The sequence below is a fragment of the Desmodus rotundus genome, chromosome 8 (genome assembly GCF_022682495.2).
Source record: "Desmodus rotundus isolate HL8 chromosome 8, HLdesRot8A.1, whole genome shotgun sequence".
NCBI classification, from domain to species: domain Eukaryota; kingdom Metazoa; phylum Chordata; class Mammalia; order Chiroptera; family Phyllostomidae; genus Desmodus; species Desmodus rotundus.
The window spans coordinates 86,261,698-86,282,772 of NC_071394.1; the positions used below are offsets into that span (position 1 = coordinate 86,261,698).

At 42.9% G+C, this 21,075-nt stretch overlaps 1 protein-coding gene and 1 pseudogene across 8 annotated transcripts in view; both read left to right on the forward strand.

The window, feature by feature from the left end:
* The window catches only part of ARHGEF3 (Rho guanine nucleotide exchange factor 3), a 309,293-nt gene that overhangs the window by 133,283 nt on the left and 154,935 nt on the right, over positions 1 to 21,075 (forward strand). Inside the window, exon 1 of one of the 8 annotated variants that reach the window (XM_045192230.2) lies at positions 8,760 to 8,924. The exons of 6 other annotated variants lie outside the window; for them this stretch is intronic. In XM_045192230.2, the coding sequence (XP_045048165.1) occupies positions 8,874 to 8,924 (51 nt within the window). In that variant the 5' untranslated portion in view covers positions 8,760 to 8,873. Of the gene's footprint in view, positions 1 to 8,759; positions 8,925 to 21,075 lie in introns of those variants that run through there. One more of the 8 variants, XM_045192231.3, reaches the window with a different exon arrangement.
* Positions 16,515 to 17,442, forward strand: LOC112301168 (large ribosomal subunit protein eL14-like; annotated as a pseudogene).

Below are 21,075 nucleotides of genomic sequence, written 5' to 3' on the forward strand. Positions count from 1 at the left end.
CTCCTTTGGTGGAATGTGGGCTCTGATCCATGAGTTGGGGCATCCCCAAACCTAGGAAGGGGTTTGAGCTACGGAGTATGATAAATGACCCTTACAGAGACACATGGAGTAAGTTACTCTTGGAGTGACTTGGCCTCAGCCATGTTCATCTAATAGGTGGTGGCACTTTAAGAAAGACCTGACTGCTTTCCTCTTAGACTGTGATTTTAAAAAATAGTGTTAAATTTTGAAGCAACTATTTCTCAATCTGATGGGAGGCTAGGAACTTTCTTTTTAATTAGTTGAGTTTGTGCAGGTGTGTGGGGCAGCGTGTTTCTCCTCATGTTTATCACAGATTTGCATTCCTGTTGGAAATGCCCTAGCCATTGTCATGCTTCTCGTGATGGCCACGTGGGCTTATTGTCCAAGAATTTGCTGCAAAGTTTATTGTTTATCTTATACCGTCTCCAGGAAGCTGCATGCGCAAATATGTGAGCTTTACCAGGAAGTCTGACTTAAAGTGACAACCTCCATCCAGGGCAGAGCCCTAACTGGGAGGAAGCGCTGAGCTTCCAACCAGAGTCAGCTTCCTTTGGGTGGGAGCTGGAAGCCTTGTCTAAGTATTCCCTGCTTGGTTTGCTTGTTTCCAGTGTTTTGATGATTACTTTCTGATCCCAATTTAAGGAAAAAAGTGGCAATACAGTATTTCTTGAAATACAGTACTCTTGAAGTACACATACGTACATAACTAACAAAATAAAACAAACAAAACCCTCCAGTTCCGCTGTTGTCTAGGCAGAGAACACTCTGAGTCATGTGTATACACATACTTTTAAATCTCTTGGTATCATCCTGGGGGTATTTTCATAAAAGTCTTCAAGTTTTTATATGGGCCCAAGGACTTCAAGGAAATCAACATTGTATAGTATTGAGGAAATAAATAGGACTTAAGTTTTAAACTCCTTCCCATTTTCCCGCCATTGGAATGAGAGGGAAAATGGAGAACTGCAAACTCCATCACCTTTTTCTTATTAGACGCCTAGTTGGCAGTTCTCATTCAAATCAGGGTAAACATCAAACTATTTCTGATTTGGTACCAACTTTTCAACTTGCTAAGGGGAAAATTTGAACTGATGTTCATAATTACACTTCCTTTTCTGCTTAAAAAAATAAGCAAACATTTATATTGTGCTTGTGTCTTTTAAAAAATTTTATTATGCAAAAATTTAAACTTATACAAAAGTAGAAAGAATAGTATGCTGACCCCCTAATTGTCCTCATCGTCTTTTGTTCTGCTTTTAAACACATAGTTCAGTTAGAGTCCGGTGATTCTCTCTACAGCCTGGGAGGGATAATGGAATCATTATTTCCGTTTTACAGAGGAAGAAACTGAGGGTCACGGAAGTTAAAAAGTGACTTACCAGGTCATTCAACTGGTAAATGCCAGAGCCAAAAATCAGAGTTCCCATATTAATTTACTGTTGATTATGCCACCTAGCCAGTTGTTTCCAGAAATTATCCTGGAGGAGATATCTGGGGTCAAAATAACAATGAAAAACCTTTTAATAAAAATGACTTCTGCCTTTGTTATATATCTTTATCTCAGAAATCCAGTTCATCAAGAGTTGCTTTGCGATATAAGCAAACTACTTTAAAAAAATCTTCCTGTGTATTCAAGGGTTGGGAACACCACCCCCCTCATATTCAGATTTTCCACTTCTAATCAATTTTGACAGTATAATGCTAATATTAATAGTAAGTTTCATTTCCAAGTAAGGAAGTTCTTTGGTTGATAGATATCAGCTAATCAATTTTCAGAATTTCTTTTTCCTAAGATTTGGGCAGCGGTCAGCAACTGGCTGGGATTTTACTTTTAACTGACAATATAATGAAGGGACCTGACAGTCCTTTGAAAAAGCTGTAGTTAGGGTGTTCATGTTTCTTTTCTTTTGTTTCCCTTTTGAAAAATCTTCACTCGAGGACATTTTTTCATTGCATGTAGCAAAAGAGGAATGGAGCGAGAAACACTGATGTGAGAGAGCAACATCGATAGGTTGCCTCCTGTACGTGCCTGAACCAGGGATCAAACCCGCAAACTTTTGGTTACAGGACAACGCTCCAACCAACTGAGTGAGCCCCACTGGCCAGGGCAAGGGTGTTCATGTTTCTAAGGACTAAACGGAATGAACCTGTTTGCAAATGCCCCAGTCTGCTCCTCTTCGGGCTTGCCCAGCTTGTGTTCGTACAGAGGCCAGGCTGTTCACAGCACGCATCAGAGCATGACTTTCCTTATTTTTCATTTGCTTTTTAAAATAGATGTCTACGTATCATTTGCCAAAATAATGTGAGGATTTGATTATAAAAGTTCAGATATGTTTAGAGAGAAAAAAATACAGTGCTCCAACTATGTCTTATAACAAAAGCAGTGAGATAAGCACTCAGATTAGCCACGATTAGCAATCTGGTGAGACTTCCATGCTCAGCCTCATTTATTTTTAGTTCTCATGTTGAAACCACAGATGAAGACTGTTTTATTTATTCATTCTTGACCTTGGGCAGCCAGGTCTGCTCCTACATTCTTCTCATCATTTTGTAATCTTGTCAAGCAGGGATATTAAGCAGGGCTCTAGTAGAGAGCACCAGCATTTTCAAATGGCCAGTCTCTTGAGTTAAACCAGCTTGCGTCCAGAGACCCTGGCCTGGACCACCCCCCTCCTGTTTGCCCACGGTTCATGATGAGGGGGGCAGAGTAGGTGCTCAAGATTTTCTTGGATTAACCACACTTCTAGCACTGAGGAGTAGATATAAAAACATTCAATAAGCGTGACCACGAGTAAACTCCCAGGCTCTGAGCACTTTGAAGTTCTTTTTATTTCACTGACTTCTTGTGTATTATTTCTTCCTGCCAACCTAGTAACGCCGAAGAGCATTGCCGCACCTCTCTTCTCCACCACAGCATGCATTTTTGTTTTTTCTTAGTCTTACCTAAATTTGGCAATAGCCTCAGAAACCTGAGACCTATGAAATAATGCTTTTCTGAAGTTGAGACCTTGGTTAAATCAATATGCAATATACTATTTTAATTTGGTCACTGCTACAATCTCCTTTTAATGAGATTATTTTACCACTTATTATTCAGTTCAGTTTGTGGAATTAGCCATGTATTTTAAAATATAAGGCTCCGAATGGAATATGGTCAAGGACTCTGAAATTCCCAGCCAACTCTGAACTTTTGTGAACTATGTGATTTCTTGGGTACAAGTAGGAAAGATGCTGAAGAACCAGAATAAAATTCAAATGGAAAGAATCACCATTAGTCACCACCAATCCCCACTTGATTGAAACTAAAAAGAAACCTTAATTCACCCATTTCTCCCACCCCATACCACCCCACCTCTTCAAATCACCAATCTGTTCTCTGTATCTATGAGTTTGTTTTTAGATTCCACATATAAATGAGGTCATATGATATTACTTGTTCTCTGTCTGACTTATTTCACTGAACATAATGTCCTCCAGGTCCATCCATGTTGTTGCAAATGCAATTTTTTTTAACCCATTCATCCATAGATTGACACCTAGGTTGTTTCCATATCTTGGCTATTGTAAACAATGCCGCAATGAACTTGGGAGCGCATATATATTTCTGAATTAGTGTCTTCATTTTCTTTGAATAAATACCCAGAAGTGGAATTGCTGGATTACATGATAGTCTTTTTCGTTTTTTAAGGAATCTTTATACTGTTTTCCATTGTTCTCTTTTCCAATTTAAATCCCCACCAACAGTGCACAAGGGTTGTCTTTTCTCCACATCCCCACCAACAGTTATTTCTTGTCTGTTTGATAATATTTAGTCATTCTAACAGGTGTGAGGTTATATCTCATTGTGCTTTTCATTTACATTTCTCTGATAACTGATGATGTCGAGCATCTTCTCATGTACCCGTTGGCCATCTGTATGTCTTCTTTGGTGAAATGTGTGTTTAAAATTTCTGCCCATTTTTTAATTGGATTGTTTGTGGCTATTTGCTATTGAATCATATGAGTTTTTTTATATTCTGGATATTAACTTGTTATCAGATATGTGGTTTGAAATGATTTTCTCTCATTCAGTAGGTTGTATTTTCATTTTATTGATTTTTTTTTTTTGCTGTGCAGAAGAAGCTTTTAGTTTGATGTAGTCCAATTTCTTTATTTTTGTTTTTGTTGCTTTGCTTTTAAATTAAAAAAGTCATCCCTGCGGCCTATATCAGGAGCTTGCCACCTATGTTTTCTTCTAGGAGTTTTATGGTTTTAGGTCTTATATTCAAGTCTTTGGTCGCCAAATTTTTTTTTAAGCTTTTAGGTTTTTTTAATTGACTTTTTTAGAGAGAGAGAGAGAGAGAGAGAGAGAGAGAGAGAAAACAGGGGAGAGAGAGAGAAACATCAAATTGTTGTCCCACTTATTTATGCATTCATTGGTTGATTCTTGTATGTGCCCTGACAGGGGCTTGGACCCACAGCCTTGGTGTAGCAGGATAATGCTCTAACCAACTGAGCTACTCGGCCAGGCCTGCTCACAAAGTTTTAATGAAGAAGTAATTCTACTGAAATCTCACTGTTCTGCTTTGTGTACATGAATGTATCACAACTCTGATGAATATGTTTCTTATAATATTTTTGGTGAAAAAATTGCTAGAAGCTTCTCAACAGAAAATGCCCTTAGGTGTAGAATGACAACACAGGAAATACATCCCTTTGACTTGCAGTGATTTGAGGAGCATGTGGTGGTATCTTAGCCAGGTCCGCATTTTGGCTCCAGACCCTATAGAGTCCAATAAGAGGTTGTCACCAGCATGGTTATTGAACCCGATGTGGGAGAACAGGGCTGGTTTTCACATCATAGGTGCCTTACAAGCAGCTTCTTGTGTATAAATATATGATGATTCAACTTCACACACTTAAAGAAAAATAGTATACCCTGAGAACCCGGGCCCCCAGAATTTCATATCATAGTTTTGTATTTTTCTTTTTAATATTTCACTTTAATCCATGTAGAGTTTATTTTGGATGAGTGTGAAGATGGGCCTTAAAATGAGGCACTTGTTTTTCTCAAGAAATGAATTGTCCTGTTAGTTAGTGATCCTTGTCTCCACCGGTGGTTTGCGACCCCACATTTGCTGTTAGGTCAAATTGTGGAATATCCTCAGGCAGGTTTCTGGCTGTCCATTCCAGGGGCTGTATGCATGTATCGGGAGCTCTGAAGTCAGCCCACCCAGGCTCCCCTCCTGACCCTGCCACCTCCAGGCTCTGTCAGGCCTGGTATGACCTACCTCAGGACAGTTGTAAAGATCAAATGAAAAAATTTGTGGTAAGTCCTCATATTAAAACATCAAAGATCCGCAGTCACCGTTTATGGTTTCAGTAATCGTGGCTTTAGAACGTTTTAGTATCTGCTCACAGGTGCACTTTCATCATGAGTTATGTTCTCAGTGTTGGCAGAGGTAAGAGGAATGAGTAACCACTGAGAGGTGACATCTCAAGTGCATCTTTCCTGTTCGCAGAGTGTTCCCAGGGCAGGAGCTAATGAATTAAGCAAGGTGCTTTTATACCACGAGGGGCTCTGCAGTATGGGTCTAAAGTGGATATAATGTGGAGCGATGCCCTGGATGTTAAGTGACAGAAAGAAAGTGGTAGAATAATGTTGTCATTCCACTTTTGAAAAAAAAGCAAATGTTACACTCAGCAACCCATGTTTATTTAGAAGGAACTGTCCAGAAGGATTTCCACCAAAGGTTGCGAACTGGTGGCTCTTGGGTCAAATCTAGCCAGCAACTGTGTTTTGTGTGGCCTGTACAGTATTTTAAAAAATGGAATTAGTTGCCAGCATTTAAAAATTGGGAGACTTTGTATAAAACCTGGAATTTCCAGCTTCTCTTGAAAAACATTAATGTCTGGTCACCCTGGGCCAGTAGCCCCTGACCACCCCAAAGAGCTGGAACTGACCTGTGTGAAGCACTGCTTGCTGGTGGTGCCCCGTGCCCACCCAGCCTTTCCTTTCAGGCGCCTTACCCCCTGCCCTGAGAGCATTTGGGTTTGTGACCCCTTATCTACATCTGGTTCTAGCATGAGTATTAAATTCCACTTTGGCAAATGGGATTGGAGGAAAAAGTGGGGGGTCTTTTTTGGGAAGACTCACTTTTTACTTTATATACCTCTGTGTGGTTTGAATGTATTGGAAGGATACTATGTTACATTTGAAATTTAGGAATCAATAGAAAAACACATTTGACTACTTGGTAGTGTCCTGGATGCCACATGGAAACCCACACTACTGTCCCCTTTTAAGCTCCTTTTTTTTTTTTCTAAAGCCCCAGATGCACTTGAATCCTGCAGAGCGGGAGCCTCTGATTATTGAAATGCTCCTCCTAGATGCCTTTTGCAGGGGCGATTTCATTGCTGGAGTTCTTCAAAGCAGGAGCATCAGAGGAAATGGCCATGCCCTATTCTTTCCTTCCTTTTTGCAGGCTGCCCTGTTCCCTTGCCAGGGCGTCTGCTGGTTCTCCCTTCCTTCCTCCCTCTCCACTGCTACCTGCCCCAGAGCTCACTCAAGTTTCACCTCTTCCACGAAGTGCTGCAGCCCACGGGTTTCGGTTCTCCATTCATGTTTAGAGTCAGCAGCCAGAAGTTAGGCTTAATCATTCTAGGATTAGTTCATGTGAATGTGCCACCCCACCGCCCCCACCCCCCCACCTCAGCCCCAAATAAATGCTAGTGTGCTGTGGTCATCTCAGATTTCATTGGGATCCTCACTGGCGTGACCCGGGCCTTGGCTGCTGCAACTCTGTAAAGTGCCTTGTTTGAAAATCCTCCAGGACAGGAGTGGCTGGGCTTATGGGAACCTCCACTGATCCTCAGGGGACTGACACTCTTCATTAGCTCAGGTGCCACCAGCGCTGGCTAGTCTGAGGTTGTTCACAGGCCTGTACAAATTCAGGACCCTTTTTACAGAGGAGGCTAGAGCAAAAGGACTTTTTAGGAATACCTCCCCTAGTCTGCTCCCCCTCCTCCACCAGCCACCTTGCTTCCTGGGGAATCAGGCTTTGGGAAACAGGGGATCCCAAGAATGACCTGAAACCCACCTTTTGTGGACACCACTGACTGAGTTGCACCCGTTACTGTTTCCTGGGTGCCAGGCCTGTCAGGTCCCACACATGGGTCTTGAGGTGACCCAGATACTCGCCTGAACCTCTTCACAGTGATTTCACTTCCTTCTTTCTCCAAGCAGATGGGAGCCTGCCCCCCTCCCCTATGCTTCTTGAAACAAACAAGCCTTGAGAGCAGTGCTTTCAAAGTATTTGCTTTTCTTCCAAAGCGCCCTGTGGTTCTGCGCCAGGCTGCTGTTGTCCTTGTCAGTTCTTCTGCCTAGAACACCTCAGAATTCTGCCCATGTGTCTCTTGCTCTGAGAAGCCTTCCCAGACTTTGTCCCATTAAAAAATGGATTTGCCAGGCTCAGTTATTTCTTGGCCCCTTCAACACTTCTTCTTTCCAGTTCCTGGCATTTATTTTATTCTCGGACATCAGCGGTACTACCAGAGCCTGGTGCATCTGTGTGTGGACAGGGCAGAAGGCACTCTTCAGCGGCCCCACGCTAGGTAGGGGCCAGGCCACTGGCCTGAGAGAGTGGGGAGAGCTCCATTCTTGAAAGCTCTGAAATTGAGTCTTGGATTGAATCTTGTTCAAATGAACCCTCTCTCTTTGTGGGGCTCCCCACTTTACTTAGGGCTAAGACAGCAAAGGCTCTTAAAAAAAAATCTGTGCATTTTTAAGAATGCCTCAGAAAACCCTGGACTAAATCTTTGCAGTCTAATGTTGCAATAAGAAAGAGTCTTGCTATTCAAGTACTACCCCATTAAGGAACTGAAAAATAAAAATAAAAGATTGAAAGCTATACTGGAGCTATATCTCCTTGGGTTTGAAGCCAACCACCACTATTCAGGGTGAGGGGAGGGTTGAACAGGGCATAGTTTTCATCTGAAATGTTGTAGTTTACTGTGAGACCATCTTTCTCACCCAGGAAACCTAGATTTTGTAAAAGGCAGAGGACTGGGGCAAGGTGTTCAGTCTGGCAAACCTTCAGTCTGGTTTACCCAGTTGGTAAAGTGAGAAATGTCAGCCGTGAGTTTTTCCCACAATAACTCTGATAAGAGCAGTAAGGCCTCTTCTTACCCACGTCAAAAGCTGAAAGGGAGGTTTCCAGAAACAGCTATTTTGAAGGGGCTCTGAAGTGAAGATTTAACTAAGAAAAAAAAAGAAAGAAACGGATGGGTGTGGTGCTTACCACTACTCTCATTTACTGAGTTGCTATGAAATTGGGACTCAGTGTGGGCTCTGTATCCGGGCAGGGCCTCTGACTCTTGAGTGAAGTTCATGTGAACTACTGATTCCTCTTTAAATACCCCGAACTCTCCTCCCAGTGTTCCTTCTCTTCATTTCACCCCAGTGTTTGGTCTGCAAAGCTCCAGATTTGAGGCAGGTTGTGCCAGCAGCACGCCCTTCAGAGCTGCCAGAATGCCCAGCATGGCTTTAAGTGGGGACCCAGTGAGCACTGTGTATTTCTTACAGGCTGGGGATTGTCAGACAGAAACCAATTTCTGGTGTGCCTTTGATTGCCAAGAGGCAGGGTGCTCTGAAAAGGCGGCGGCAGCAGCAGCAGCAGCGAAGAAACCTCCGGAGCTCTTGGCTGGTGTGGTTCTCAGCTCCTGACATTTGTAACTGATGGCCCCTGTCACTTCCTGTCATGCAGCCCAAGGGTGGGGGGAGGAGTTCCTTCAGGGAAACCATGCTCTGCTCTGCTCAGAGTATCCCGTCCGCAGGGCTCCGCCACTGTTAGGGGCGGGGGACTCCCGGGTGGATGAGGTCGGAGTGCCCCATGGTGTGGTGTTGCTTCTTTGTCCGTGCTCAGGTAAGCTCCCTGCAGTTGACCTGGGGCTGGACCAGCTCCCAACTCCCACCCAAGCCTGAATGAGTGGTGCCAGCAGCTGAGGTGTTGAGAAGGCACAGCTGTCTTTTTTTTTTTCCCAAGAAATTGAGCAGGAAGCTGCCGTTAAAAACACCTGGGATGATGGAGGCAGACTTCTGCCTCAGTTTAGTAGGAATCAGAAAAGAGCCGTGTGGTTGTTTTTAAGACCACAAATGGTTGTGCTTGGTGGAGATGGTGAGTTAAGCGGAGTGGCTAGCTGTCAGTGCGTCCTTTCGCATCTGTGATTGGAAGAGAGCAAAGGGGGGTGGGTCTTTCACTCTTTGCTCCTTGATGCTAGTATATTAATTTTTATAAGAGACCTGTTTTCAGCTGATGAGAAGGAAAAGAGAGGGAAAAAAGGATGCATCTGCCTTCTGTTCTGTTTTGATCATAAAGTGGATTTCCAAGATCTTCTCTTCTTTGGACTGTAAGATGGTGGAACTCAGTTTTGGAAGTTTATTCTGCTTGGAGCAACTTTTTTGTAGCCTTCCTTACAGTAATCATGGTGTTCTGAATGTATTCATCATTGGGAAGATGAGGTCATATAATATCAGGGGAGACGCAGACTTGCTGTTGTTCTTATTAAGAATGTAGGTGCCTGGCTTGGGTTATTTCAGAAGGAAAGGCTGAAAACGTTCTATTTCTATGGGCTAATTAGTAGCCCAGAAGCATACTCCCTCTGTCCCTTTCATTTGTGGGCAGTTGTTAAAGCTCTGGATAAGCCAAAACTATTTTCTAAAGGAAATACCCATTGCTTTTCTATTCCCCTCAGCAGAATTATGTTTCTGAGACTGATTTTTGTAATGCTAGTTCCAGCTCTTCCGTGCATGACCATTATAGACATAAGTGTTTAATCTTTTCATGTGATTTGGGTGGTTTCACTGTCCTTTTCTTTTCCCATCTCGCTCACCTAACTACTTGCTCACCTGATAAAGAACAACTTGAGCCTTTGAGATATGGAAATTGACCACATTTAAAATGATTTACTGCCTTTCAGTGATAGTTAATCCAACATTATAGAACATAGTACAACAATAGCTAACATTTATTAGTTACTTTCCACGTTACTAAGCACTTTATTGACATTAAGTCATAATATTCTTACAACACTGTAGGGGTTGGGTATTAGTATTATCACCATTTTACAGATGGTAAAACTGAGGCTTAGGGAAGGTAACTAATTTAATTTTCTCATTCCCTAGCTGGTTAGTAGGGGGTCAGACTTCCAATTCAGGCAGAATGGGTCCAGAAATGACATTCGTAGCCATGAGGCCGCACACAATGTTTTGAATGATGGGGCCTTTCCCACACCTGTCGCATGCAGCGTCTTCGGCGACACTTTGCTTTCTGGTCCTTTGGCAGATCAGCCTGTTTTGGTGGATGCTTGCCATAGTCTGACTACCACCTACATAAGAGGCACCTATGGCAAATCACTGCCTTCGCCAGACTCAGTTTCCCCACCTATCAAATGGAGATGTCTTTAAACTCATTTAGCTCTGATGGAAATCTTAGACATGCAAGTGTCTTGCCCAAAAAGTAGAACACAGTTCTCCTATCTTCCCTATTTCAAAGTCAGATGATTTAATGAGTACTCTTCAGTACACATTTCCCAAGGATGTAAACTGGAATTCAAAATGTAATTGTCTGGCTGGCTACTGACCTTTATTCTTCTCTTGAAAGTATTACTAAATGGCTCTTTATTTCTTGGCTCTGAGAGTCTCCAGAGGAAGGATCTGGAGGACCTGAGCTGGGTGTAGGAGGAGCCATTGGGAACTGGATGTGGATGGTGAGAAAGGGAGGCGAGAAGCCCTCTGCAGATCTCATGACTCTGTCCTCTGAGGTTTGGCCAGGGTGTTTCTATGTTTGTGGGAAAATGGCAGCGTGCAGTGGTCAACAGCATGGGGTTTAGACCACAGAGATGCAGGTTCGAGTCCCAGCTCTGCCTCTTACTAGCCAGGCAATCTTTCACATGTTACCAAACCTCTTCTCTGTAAAATGGGACGAATAAATAGTGTCTATCTTATAGGATTGTCATGAGCAATGAATGAAATGACTCCTGACAGCTCCCACTACAGAGTCAGCACTCAGCACACGTGATCCATGTCCCAGGTCTTATTGACCATAACGCGTGTTGGTAGCCACCAGAAAAACGAGTCCTTAGTATGTAAGGGCTTAGCAACAACAGGGCTGTGAAACATCTTATATCCTGTGATAAAGATGGTTTGACTTTGTGGAGGGAAGGAAGCAGCATATTCCACAAAAGGTCAGTACTGCATTTTAAAGCGCCAGTTCCAGCCATGTTTTTACAGCTTGCCCAGAACGCCAAGTGGGAGCCATGGAAGGGGAAGTTGATTCAAACCAGATACTAAAAAGGCCTGTCTTGATGGAACACTCAGAGGTATGACTTGGAGAGGGCTAGGCCAGGGTGGTGACCCCAAGTGTCCACCAGCACAGAAACAATGGATGACTCTAGGACCTAAATATAGACTATGTGTATGTCACTTAGGGAAACCATTTCCCAGTGCTGACCAGGGAGGGTGGGTCTTTGGGAAGAGCTCAGGAAGCAGCCCCTGTGTGCCATCCTTTGCTCCATCAGTCCTCTTTTTCTGGATACGCTGATCCATATTCTAGCTTCTCATCCCTTGAGCACCTGTCTCTGTTTGGCAGTTTTGTTTATCTCCCCATCTTTTCCCTTCTATGTCTTATTTATGGAGTTCACCACCCCTCTGCCACCCTTGTTTCTTGCAGACTCCATCTAGCCCCTGCCATAAACTCCAGGTGCTCCCGCCAAAGTGCTTCTCATGAGCACTGGGCTGGGAGTCTGGAGTTTGGGGTTCAAGTTCTAGGTTTTGAGGTTAACCTTAGGAAATGCTGAACTTCCCTGGGTACTAGGTTCTCCACTGCAAACATGGCTGTTAAGAATCTGGATCCTGGAGGTTGACAGTCTGGGTTCTAATCCTCACTACCACTTGACCTTGGGCAAGTTCCTTACCTCTCTGGGCTTACCTTACTTGCAAAATGGAAATGATGATAGTATCTGCCTCAGTTTATAAAAATGTCTATGAAACCCTTAAAACAGTACATCTTGTCAGTGTTCAGAAATGCTAGCTATGATTATGATTGTGATTTGTAGGAAAAGAAGACCTGAGATAGACCAGTGTTTCCTAAACTTCAGTCATGTTTCCCATATTCACATGTCACTGTTATTTTTTACTTATTGTTTTTCTTTAAATTCTCTACTTTTTTTTTTTTTTAACTTGGGCTCATCCAAAGTAGTAATAGTCCTGAAGTGATTAAACACTCTAACATGTTTCCTAAAACACATAATAAACACATCCAGGTCTGTCTCACATGGTCTGAAATGATACTGTGTCCCCAGCACGCCCACTTCCCACACTTTGGGGACTGCAGAACTGGTGGCTGTGAGCATCTAAGGCCCAGGTTGCTGCCTGCTGGTGATTTCGACAACGCTCATCCCACCAGAGTGAACAGTTTACGTGTCCTTCACTCATCAAGCACTGCCTAAGAACCAGCTTTGTGCTTGACTCTAAGCCAGGTGCCAAGACTGCCAAAGTGTAGGTCTTTGTAGCCCCTGCTGTCTTCTTTGAATGGAACATTACCAGCCCAGAGAATATGGAATTGAGAGAGCCATGACATGACCCAATTGCTGAAATCCCACTTCAGTGAGAAGTAAGAGAAGCCAGAGACGTGCTCTGCCTGAAATCTCTGCGTGTGGATGAAGGAGACGATCTCTGCCAGCTTTTACTCAGTAACAACTGCCCCAAACTCAGTGGCAAACAATAACAAGCATTTATCCTTATGCTCTTCGGTGTGCAGGCTGTCCAGGATAGTCTGCCCCACGTGGGTCCATGAACTACCCATGTGCTTATTTTTTTCCTGGAGAGCTAGCTCAGAAGGTCCTAGAAGAACAAGCAGAAACACACAATTCCTCTTAAGGTCTAGGTTCAGGATTGGTACACTGCCTCTTCCACCCATACTCCATTGGCCAGAGCATCTCACAAGCCATGGAGGTCGGGAGAGGGTGTAAGAGTTTGCTGAAGAATAGATTCATCTACCAGAGAGATTATTCCTATTTATTCCCTCAACCTATGTTTACTGAGGGCCTACTATGTGGAGCACTCTGCCATATTGGGGGAGAATACATATAGTAAAAATAAATGATGAGGGTGATAATGTCTAATCCAAGGCCCAGCGTGTATTAGGTTCTAAATGAATATGTAGTGAATGAGTATCTGGAGTGTTGACTAGTGACGAGTATTTCACATAGGTTATATCATTCTATCCTGCCATCCCCGCACCTCCCTGTTGAGCAGGCACAATCAGTCATTCCATATCAGAAGAGTGCAATACTGTCTTGGCCTGTTAAACGCTTATAATCATCCGATGTGAGGAAGGGGAGGGTTGGTGAAGGCACAGCTGTGGGAAAGAGGCAGGTGTGCACCAAAGGGGCTCAGGTTCAAATCTATCGTGTGTTTATTCCCATGTACATCGTGTATGCTGTTTTGGGTGCTAACTCTTCAAGTTCCCACCATGTACTAAGAATTGAGCTTGGTACCTGGCCTATCATAGTTTCTCTAAATCACTAGACCTTTGCTTTCTTGAGCTCACATGCATTTTTGAAGGTTCTCTTCTGTGCAGGCCTATGGTCCCAGGTGAAGAACTCTGCTCTAATTATTTATTCCATTGCTTTCTCCTCTTTCCTTCCCTCTCTTAAAAACTTCATCCAGTGAAAGAGATGTTTTTCTGTATTTATATGTCAGTGGTTGAGATAGGAAAGCTCATATAATCCAACTCCTTCATTACATAGATGATGAAACAGAGACCCACAGAGGTTAGTTCACTTGCCCAAAGGCCCACAGCTGCTGCTGCTAATAATAATAATAATAATAACAATAATAATAATATCCTCCAAGCAGATGACTTATGCTCAGTTACAACTAGGTTTCATTCCCTCAATACCTGCTTAAAAACAGTGGCCATTCTGACCTATCAGTTCTATGAATCACATGGCAAAGCGAGTTTTCTTCATCTTCATAGCCAAAGCCGTGGAGGACAGAGACATACATGCCCAGCCTCAACTGTAGAACCCCTGTGGTGGGGGTCCATTAGGGCAGAGCCTGTGTCTTCCCTTCCTCTAGGTCTTCCCTTTCCACCTTGTCCCTTAGTCCTCACCCAGAGCTGTGTGTACAAACTGCTAAGAATGCAGGATGGTTGGGGCTGAGACAGGAACATTTGTCGAGCCAAGAGTGGAAGGTGGCTTACAGTTGGAGCAGGGGAGGAATTTGTTCCTGTACAGTCCTGGAAATCTTATTTGGAGCTATTCTTCTATTCTTAGTTTTGAAGGCACTGTGTTCTCTGGTGCATTGTTTTAACAGCAGCCAGGAAATCAGTCCCTGCTTGGGGTCAGCCATGCCCCTGGTTCCTGCCTGTGGCCGCCCAGGTGGGAAGTATACTGGTTTGTTTCAGGGCTGATATTTCATAGTCAGGATCGTCGCCACCCTTTCTCCTTTTGTTGCCCACCTTGTCTGCATTTCTAGGAGGAAAAAGACAGTCTAGTGAATCTATTTTTCTCTATAGCAGTAGTAGCTACACTTATTTCTATGTAAAGGAAAATGCTAAAATCCGGGTCTCAACAACAGAACGCTGTGCCCTCTGAAGCAGTGTCGTTCCATAGAAATGGAATGCGTGCCACAGATGTAATTTTAACAATCCCAATAGTTCCATTAAAAGAGGTAAAAAGAAATAGATGAAGTGAATTTTAATGATTTATTTAACCCAATATATCCAAATATTAGCATTTCAACATGTAATCAAATAAAAATTATTAAAGAGATGTTTCACCTTTTTTTCATAGTAGGTCTTCAAAATGCAGTGTGTGTTAGATACTTAGAGCACCTCTGAGTTCACAGGCCGCCTTTCATGTGCTCAGTACCCACACGTGGGTACTCGTAGTAGCCCCTGGATAGTGCGGGTCTCGAGCAGTGCCATCCAATAGAACTTCCTTTTTAAAAGATTTTATTTATTTATTTTTTAGAGAGAGGGGAAGGGAAGGAGAAAGGGAGGGAGAGAAACATCAATGTGTGGTTACCTTTCAAGCACCCCCTACTGGGGACCTGGTCCACAACCCAGGCATGTGCCCTGACTGGGAATCGAATCAGCGATCCTTTGGTTCACAGGCCCTTGCTCAATCCACTGAGCTACACCAGCTGGGGCCCAATAGAACTTTTTATAGTGATAGTAATATTTTTATATCTGTGCTGTTTCCTGCAGAGGCCATTTAAATCCAAACAGCCACATGTACTTCTAGATATTTGATATTATTAGAAAAATACTGATTTAAAATTCACCAAGGTATTATTTTTCATTTATCACTTTGGCAGAGACTGAAAAGTTGGATAGCACTGTTTGGTGAGGGTGACAGGATCTTTTGTGCATGGCCAGTCGGGGAATAAATTAGAATGGCCTTTATGGAGGACAATTTGTCAATGTTCAGCAAAATTACAAATATAGCAGAAGTTCCATTCCAGGATGTTCCAGCCTTTTATGCATGTAGATTGGTTTATGTAGAAGAATATTTGTTGTGCCAAAAGATTGGAAACCACAAACATAGACAGTCAAACAGGGGACTAGATAAATACATTGTGTATATTTTAAAAATGTAATTTGCAACTAATGAATAAACAAGGCCAAGTTTTATTTGATATTGTGGAAAGCTCTCCAAGGTATAGCATTGAGCAAGTGCAGAGCAGTGCATATAGTGTGATGCCATCTGGGTAAAAGGAATAACTTGCTTGTTTTTGTCTAGTGCAGTTGCAGAAGAATGTAAAAGGAACTGATCACAGTGGTGCCTCCTGAGGGGGAAGGGATATCTGGGACGGGAGAGAGGCCTATTGTATGGTGCACCTTTTTGGAATTTAACCCCATGCACTTGAATTATCTACTCAAAACACAAGTAACTAAAACATAAAAAAAGGAAACTGTAAGGGAAGGGTGAATCAGGGAAGGCTTCCTAGAGGAGGTGGCCTTTGGGTTGAATTGTAAAAGATGCATAGGAGTCCTGGCAGGAGCAAGGCTGAGGCTCAGAGGCATGAACAAGGACAGGTTCAGGTATCCTTGTATACCCAGTGATGGGCAGAGTACTCAGTGTACAAAATAGGGTAGTAATGGAGTTGGGACAGGAACTGGATTGGCCAATGGGAAGAGTTTTGTGAGCAGAGTTTGAATTTAACTATGAGTCAAAGACAGCCATTGACAGTTTGAAGGAAGTGGGAAATGACATAACTGTGTCTATGTGAAGACTACTTTTGGCAGAGGGGTGGATGATTTGAAACAGTGATTTTCAAAGTGTGATCAAGGACCCCTAGGAGTCCCCAAGATCTAGAAACTAACTATGTAATTACAAAACAAATTTTTCTTCATATGTGTCAGCCAAAATAACACTCACAGATTGATTGCAGGTGCAGACATATGAATCTGTCTTCTATGCAGCCAGAAATTCAGGAGGTTGTGGAAGTATGAGAGAGTGCTTCTCTTCTCACCATCTGTTTTGTTTTGGAAAATATAGTTAACTTTTATTAAAATATGATAAAGAGATTAATAAGTAACATATTGTTATTTTTAAAAGAAGGAATATTTTTTGTGTGCGTGGTTAGCTGGGCCTTCTTCCTTCTTGTCCAGTGCTGCCAACATGCTGTTCAGGTGCTTCACGGAGATTGGCTTTATGGTCTGTGTCTCATGTGGGCCTCATGTGGGGAAGTTGGTCACGAGTGTAGATGTTGTCCATCAGAACAGGGCTTTGGTTGGTGGACCTTGCACTTAAGTGAGAAGGTAGGCTATACCTTTCAAATGCATGCAGTTCACTGACTTCATCCTCGAGTTCCCACATGGTGTCCTTCAGAAATATGTCCAACAAGCTTGGCAGAAGACAGATACCTGTACCAAATGGGCAGCCATGAGTTGAGCCAAGAAGGTTGAAGTCAGAGAAAAGAAAGCCAAGATGAGACATTTTGAGTGATACAAAGTTATGAAGGCAAAGAAAACAAGGAACCTAATAATCAAGCTTAAAGATAGGAAGCTTCAAAAGGCACCTTTCCTGAAAGCTTCTCCCAGAAAGGCAGCTGCTGCTAACGGTGCAGCTGCAGGTAAGAAGGCTGCAGCTCAGAAGGATCCAAAAGCTAGAGGTTCCAGAAGGTTCTAGAGGTTCTAGAAGGTTCCAGAAAGCTAGAGGCCAGAAGGCAGCTCCTCCAATAGCTCAGAAGGATCCAAAAGCTCCAGCCCAGAAAGCACCTGCTCCAAAGGCATCTGGCAAGAAAGCATGAGAACTTAAGAGGCTATCATAAAGTAATAAAGGTTCTTTTCGGGGGGAAAAATAGAAGTACTTTTAAAAGTGCTCCATTTTATTTTCTAATACTGCAAATATTGATATAACCCACATAAACAAAAGCTCTTTGGGACCCTCAATGATTTTTAAAAGTATAGAGGGGTCTTGCCCTGACTGGGTGGCTCAGTTGGTTGGAGCATTGGTCTGCACACCAAAAGGCTGTGGGTTCGATTCTCAGTCAGGCCACATACCTGAGTTGCAGGTTCCATCCCTGGTTGGGGTGCATATGAAAGACAGCCGATTGATGTTTCTCTCTCACAGCAGTGTTTCTCTCTCTCTCTCTCTCTCTCAAATCAATAAAAAACATTCTTGGGTGAGGACTTTAAAAAAAAGTTTAGAAGGATCTTGAGATTAAAAAGAACTGCTGGTCTGGAAGTAAGGAGGCCCTGTGTGCTTCTGATTCTGGCTGGGTCAAAATAAACTATAGGGAAGCACGCGCAGCTGTGCAAACGTGAGTTAGGTAGGAGGCATGAGCTAGCCGTGCTGGAGCTGACGTGCACTTTATGTGTCTGAGCGCAACTAAACGGTGCGGGCAGGTACGTGTGAAAGAGGGAGCAGGATTGACAGGTTGATTTTGACTGGTGGGAACGTCGGTGCATGTCCTGTACTCTATTTCCACGTTAATAGATATTCCCATTATTTCAGTCCTTTGCTGTTATAAACATCCCGAACATCCACGTGAAGAATTGCTCTAGTGTGTCTCCCTAAAAGTGGAATGCTGGGCACTAAGGCATGTACACCTTCAGCTTGGCTGGGTGATGTAAGGTTGCTCTAACTTAGGGCCCTCCCTCCAGCCCTGTATGAGAGTCCCCATTTCTCTAGCCCTTAGTATTGTCAGACTTCTAAATTTTGTCAGTCCGATGGGTGTGAAATGGTACCTGACTGTTTTAACCCCAAACCTACCATCACTCCTACACCCATCCCCCACGTTGGAGCATAAGATACTAAGTTCTGAATTGTGGACAATTTAAAAAGTCTTTACCACAAGGAAACGTGTGTGTGTGTGTGTGTGTGTGTGTGTGTGTGTGTGTGTGTGAATACACAGAAGCGAGTTCTGTACTGGTTCCCTGGGTGAGGAAGAAGTGAAAAATTGGGCCACTACTTTTTATTTTAGATAGAAATCACTCAGTCAATGTTCTTGTGGTGTTTGCTGTCTCTTGAGGCCAGTTGGGTCAGCACTAAAGGAGAAGAAGTCAGGGCCTTCTCAGTATTGCCTGGCCTGGTCTGGTGTATGTACAAAAAATATGTATATATGTACAAAGGTCTACCTAGAAAGTAGACATTTACTGAAGAATAAATACAAGAAAGACATTTATTGAAGAAGATAAAAGATGCAAGAAACATTGTACATAGGACAATGACACCTCAGACCCCATCAAAACAGACACTTTGGGACCTCTTACAGTTCTCCCAGTCACCATCAGCTGCCCCATCGTATTTTCCTGAATCTCATCGATGGTCTGAAATCTCTTCCCTTTCAAAGGTGATTTTAATGTTGGGAAAAGCCAGAAGTTAAGGGCACCAAATCTGGATTGTAGGGGGATTGAGTCCCCTGAGTGATTTAATGTGTTGCCAAAAAACTCTGCACGAGACGTGATGTATGAGGAGGCACATTGTCATAGTGAAGCTGCCAATCACCAGTTGCCCATAGCTGTGGCCTTCTGAATCAGCTGAATAGTTTCTGTGGAGGAATGTTCAAGCTTAAACTCGAAATGTGATGCAGATCCATTGCCCTACTTGCTCAGTCATTTTGAATGTGATGGTCACACAGTACACATGCTCACTCAACAGTGTCCACTGCCCCCACTGACTAGTACATTGAAGTCATCATTGTTCACACACACACATTCCAGTTCACCCTCCTGGGCTGCCAGGTTACATCAGTGTCTGCAAACCATTCTCATTATATTAACAATGTTTGGACTTTTTCTGGACAGACCTTGTATGTAGAGATGCATGTATATGTATCTTTGTTCACCCTTGCTCTCTCCCTTGCTCCTTCTCCTTTCTACTTCTTTCTTCTTCTGATTCCCTGCATTTTCTCTTCTCTTCCATTGTTCATTTGTCTTTCTGGCATTAGCCTGGAGTCCTCAAAAGGTGCGCAGGGAAAGTACTTTTGTCCGCTTGCTCAGAGCACAGTAGTGGGTCGCTTTCTTTGTGCGGTGTCTTGGGCTGTGCTGGGACCTGAACACACATCTTATGGTTCAAAAGTATCAGCTACAGGTAGGATTATTGTAATCCGTGATTTTGAGGCAAATCGAGAATCTCATGTTTATTTCTAAAAAATGTTTCCCAGTCTCTGCTCTTCTCATTGCCCACTTTCCTCCCTGACCCAGCAAGTTCCTTGGCCACCTGTTTTCATAGAGGCAAACAATATTGGAAGGGAACTTTATAGGTCACCTAGTCAATTCCCTTATTTGACAAATAGTGAAACTGAAATCTAGAGAAAAGTGAAACACTCAAGGTCACATAGCTAATTCGATGGCCTTAAAAAATAGATAAAAACCAGGGAATAATTGTTCCCCCATTGCTCTGTTTTACTACTTATGCATCAGGTAAGAGAGAGATAACATCTGTTGTGTTCTGGCAACTTCTGATTAAATGTATAAAACAGATTTCTGTAGTTTGTAAACATTATAATCACACCAGAGAAAATACACAAATACATATTTTAGAAAACTATTTAGGTTGAAACTTTAAAAAAAAATTTTATTGTTATTCAATTACAGTTGTATGCCTTTTCTCCCCATCCCTCCACCCCACCCCAGCTGAACCCACCTCCCTCCCCCACCTCCACCCATCCCCTTGATTTGGTCCATGTGTCCTTTATAGTAGATCCCATAGAAACTTTTCTTTTACTGAAATATTTCATATATATGTTTGCAGCACACAGAGGGTTTTTAAATTCCTTGTTTGAGTGGTTTTCATTGTCAAAATATCTGTTCTAATACATCCTAAAGTGAGTATCACCGGGTCCTCATGATATGCAGCTTCCAGAGCCAGGACCGTGACAACAGAGGGGAGAAATCTCCCACAAAGCTGACCAGGAAACAGATCCAGCAGACCTCGCTTCCCGCTCACTCCCCAAACCTTAGCCTCCACTCCCTCCCCTCCCAAAAAGGGAAAACGTGCCCAGTAAAGATAACAGTGCCCATCCTTAAACAAAGCGAGGCTAACCCTTTGGGTCCCCCAAGTGCTCCCATTTCCTGTGGCTAAAGTTAGACCTATTAGATACGAATTTCATTTTTAATCCATGACTGGGCAGTCAGAGGGCTACAAATTCTCTCCAGAAAGGATGGACTTTGGAGAGAAGTCCATCCTTTCTGGAGAGAATTTGTAGTCCCTTTGCAGCCATCCCAGGGGAGAAGGGATCAGCGCATTGCTTTTTCTGTACTTGTCGTAAGCAGCAAACATGCACGGGACAGTTACTTTGTGTGAAAGTTATGAGACTGAGTTTCCACAAAGAAAGTGTTTCCTAAACCACACTCATTTGTGAATCACCTTTTACCACAGCCACATAGAAAAGTACTTAACATTTTCTAGAAAACAAAAGTTTTTTCCTATATGTATCTTTAATGGAAACTTTATCATGATTAACAAAACCAATATGCTTGCTATATGAGGTCTGTCCAGAAGGTACCCAGCCATGTAATATGAAAAATAGAGACATTTATTGAAGAAGATAAAAGATGC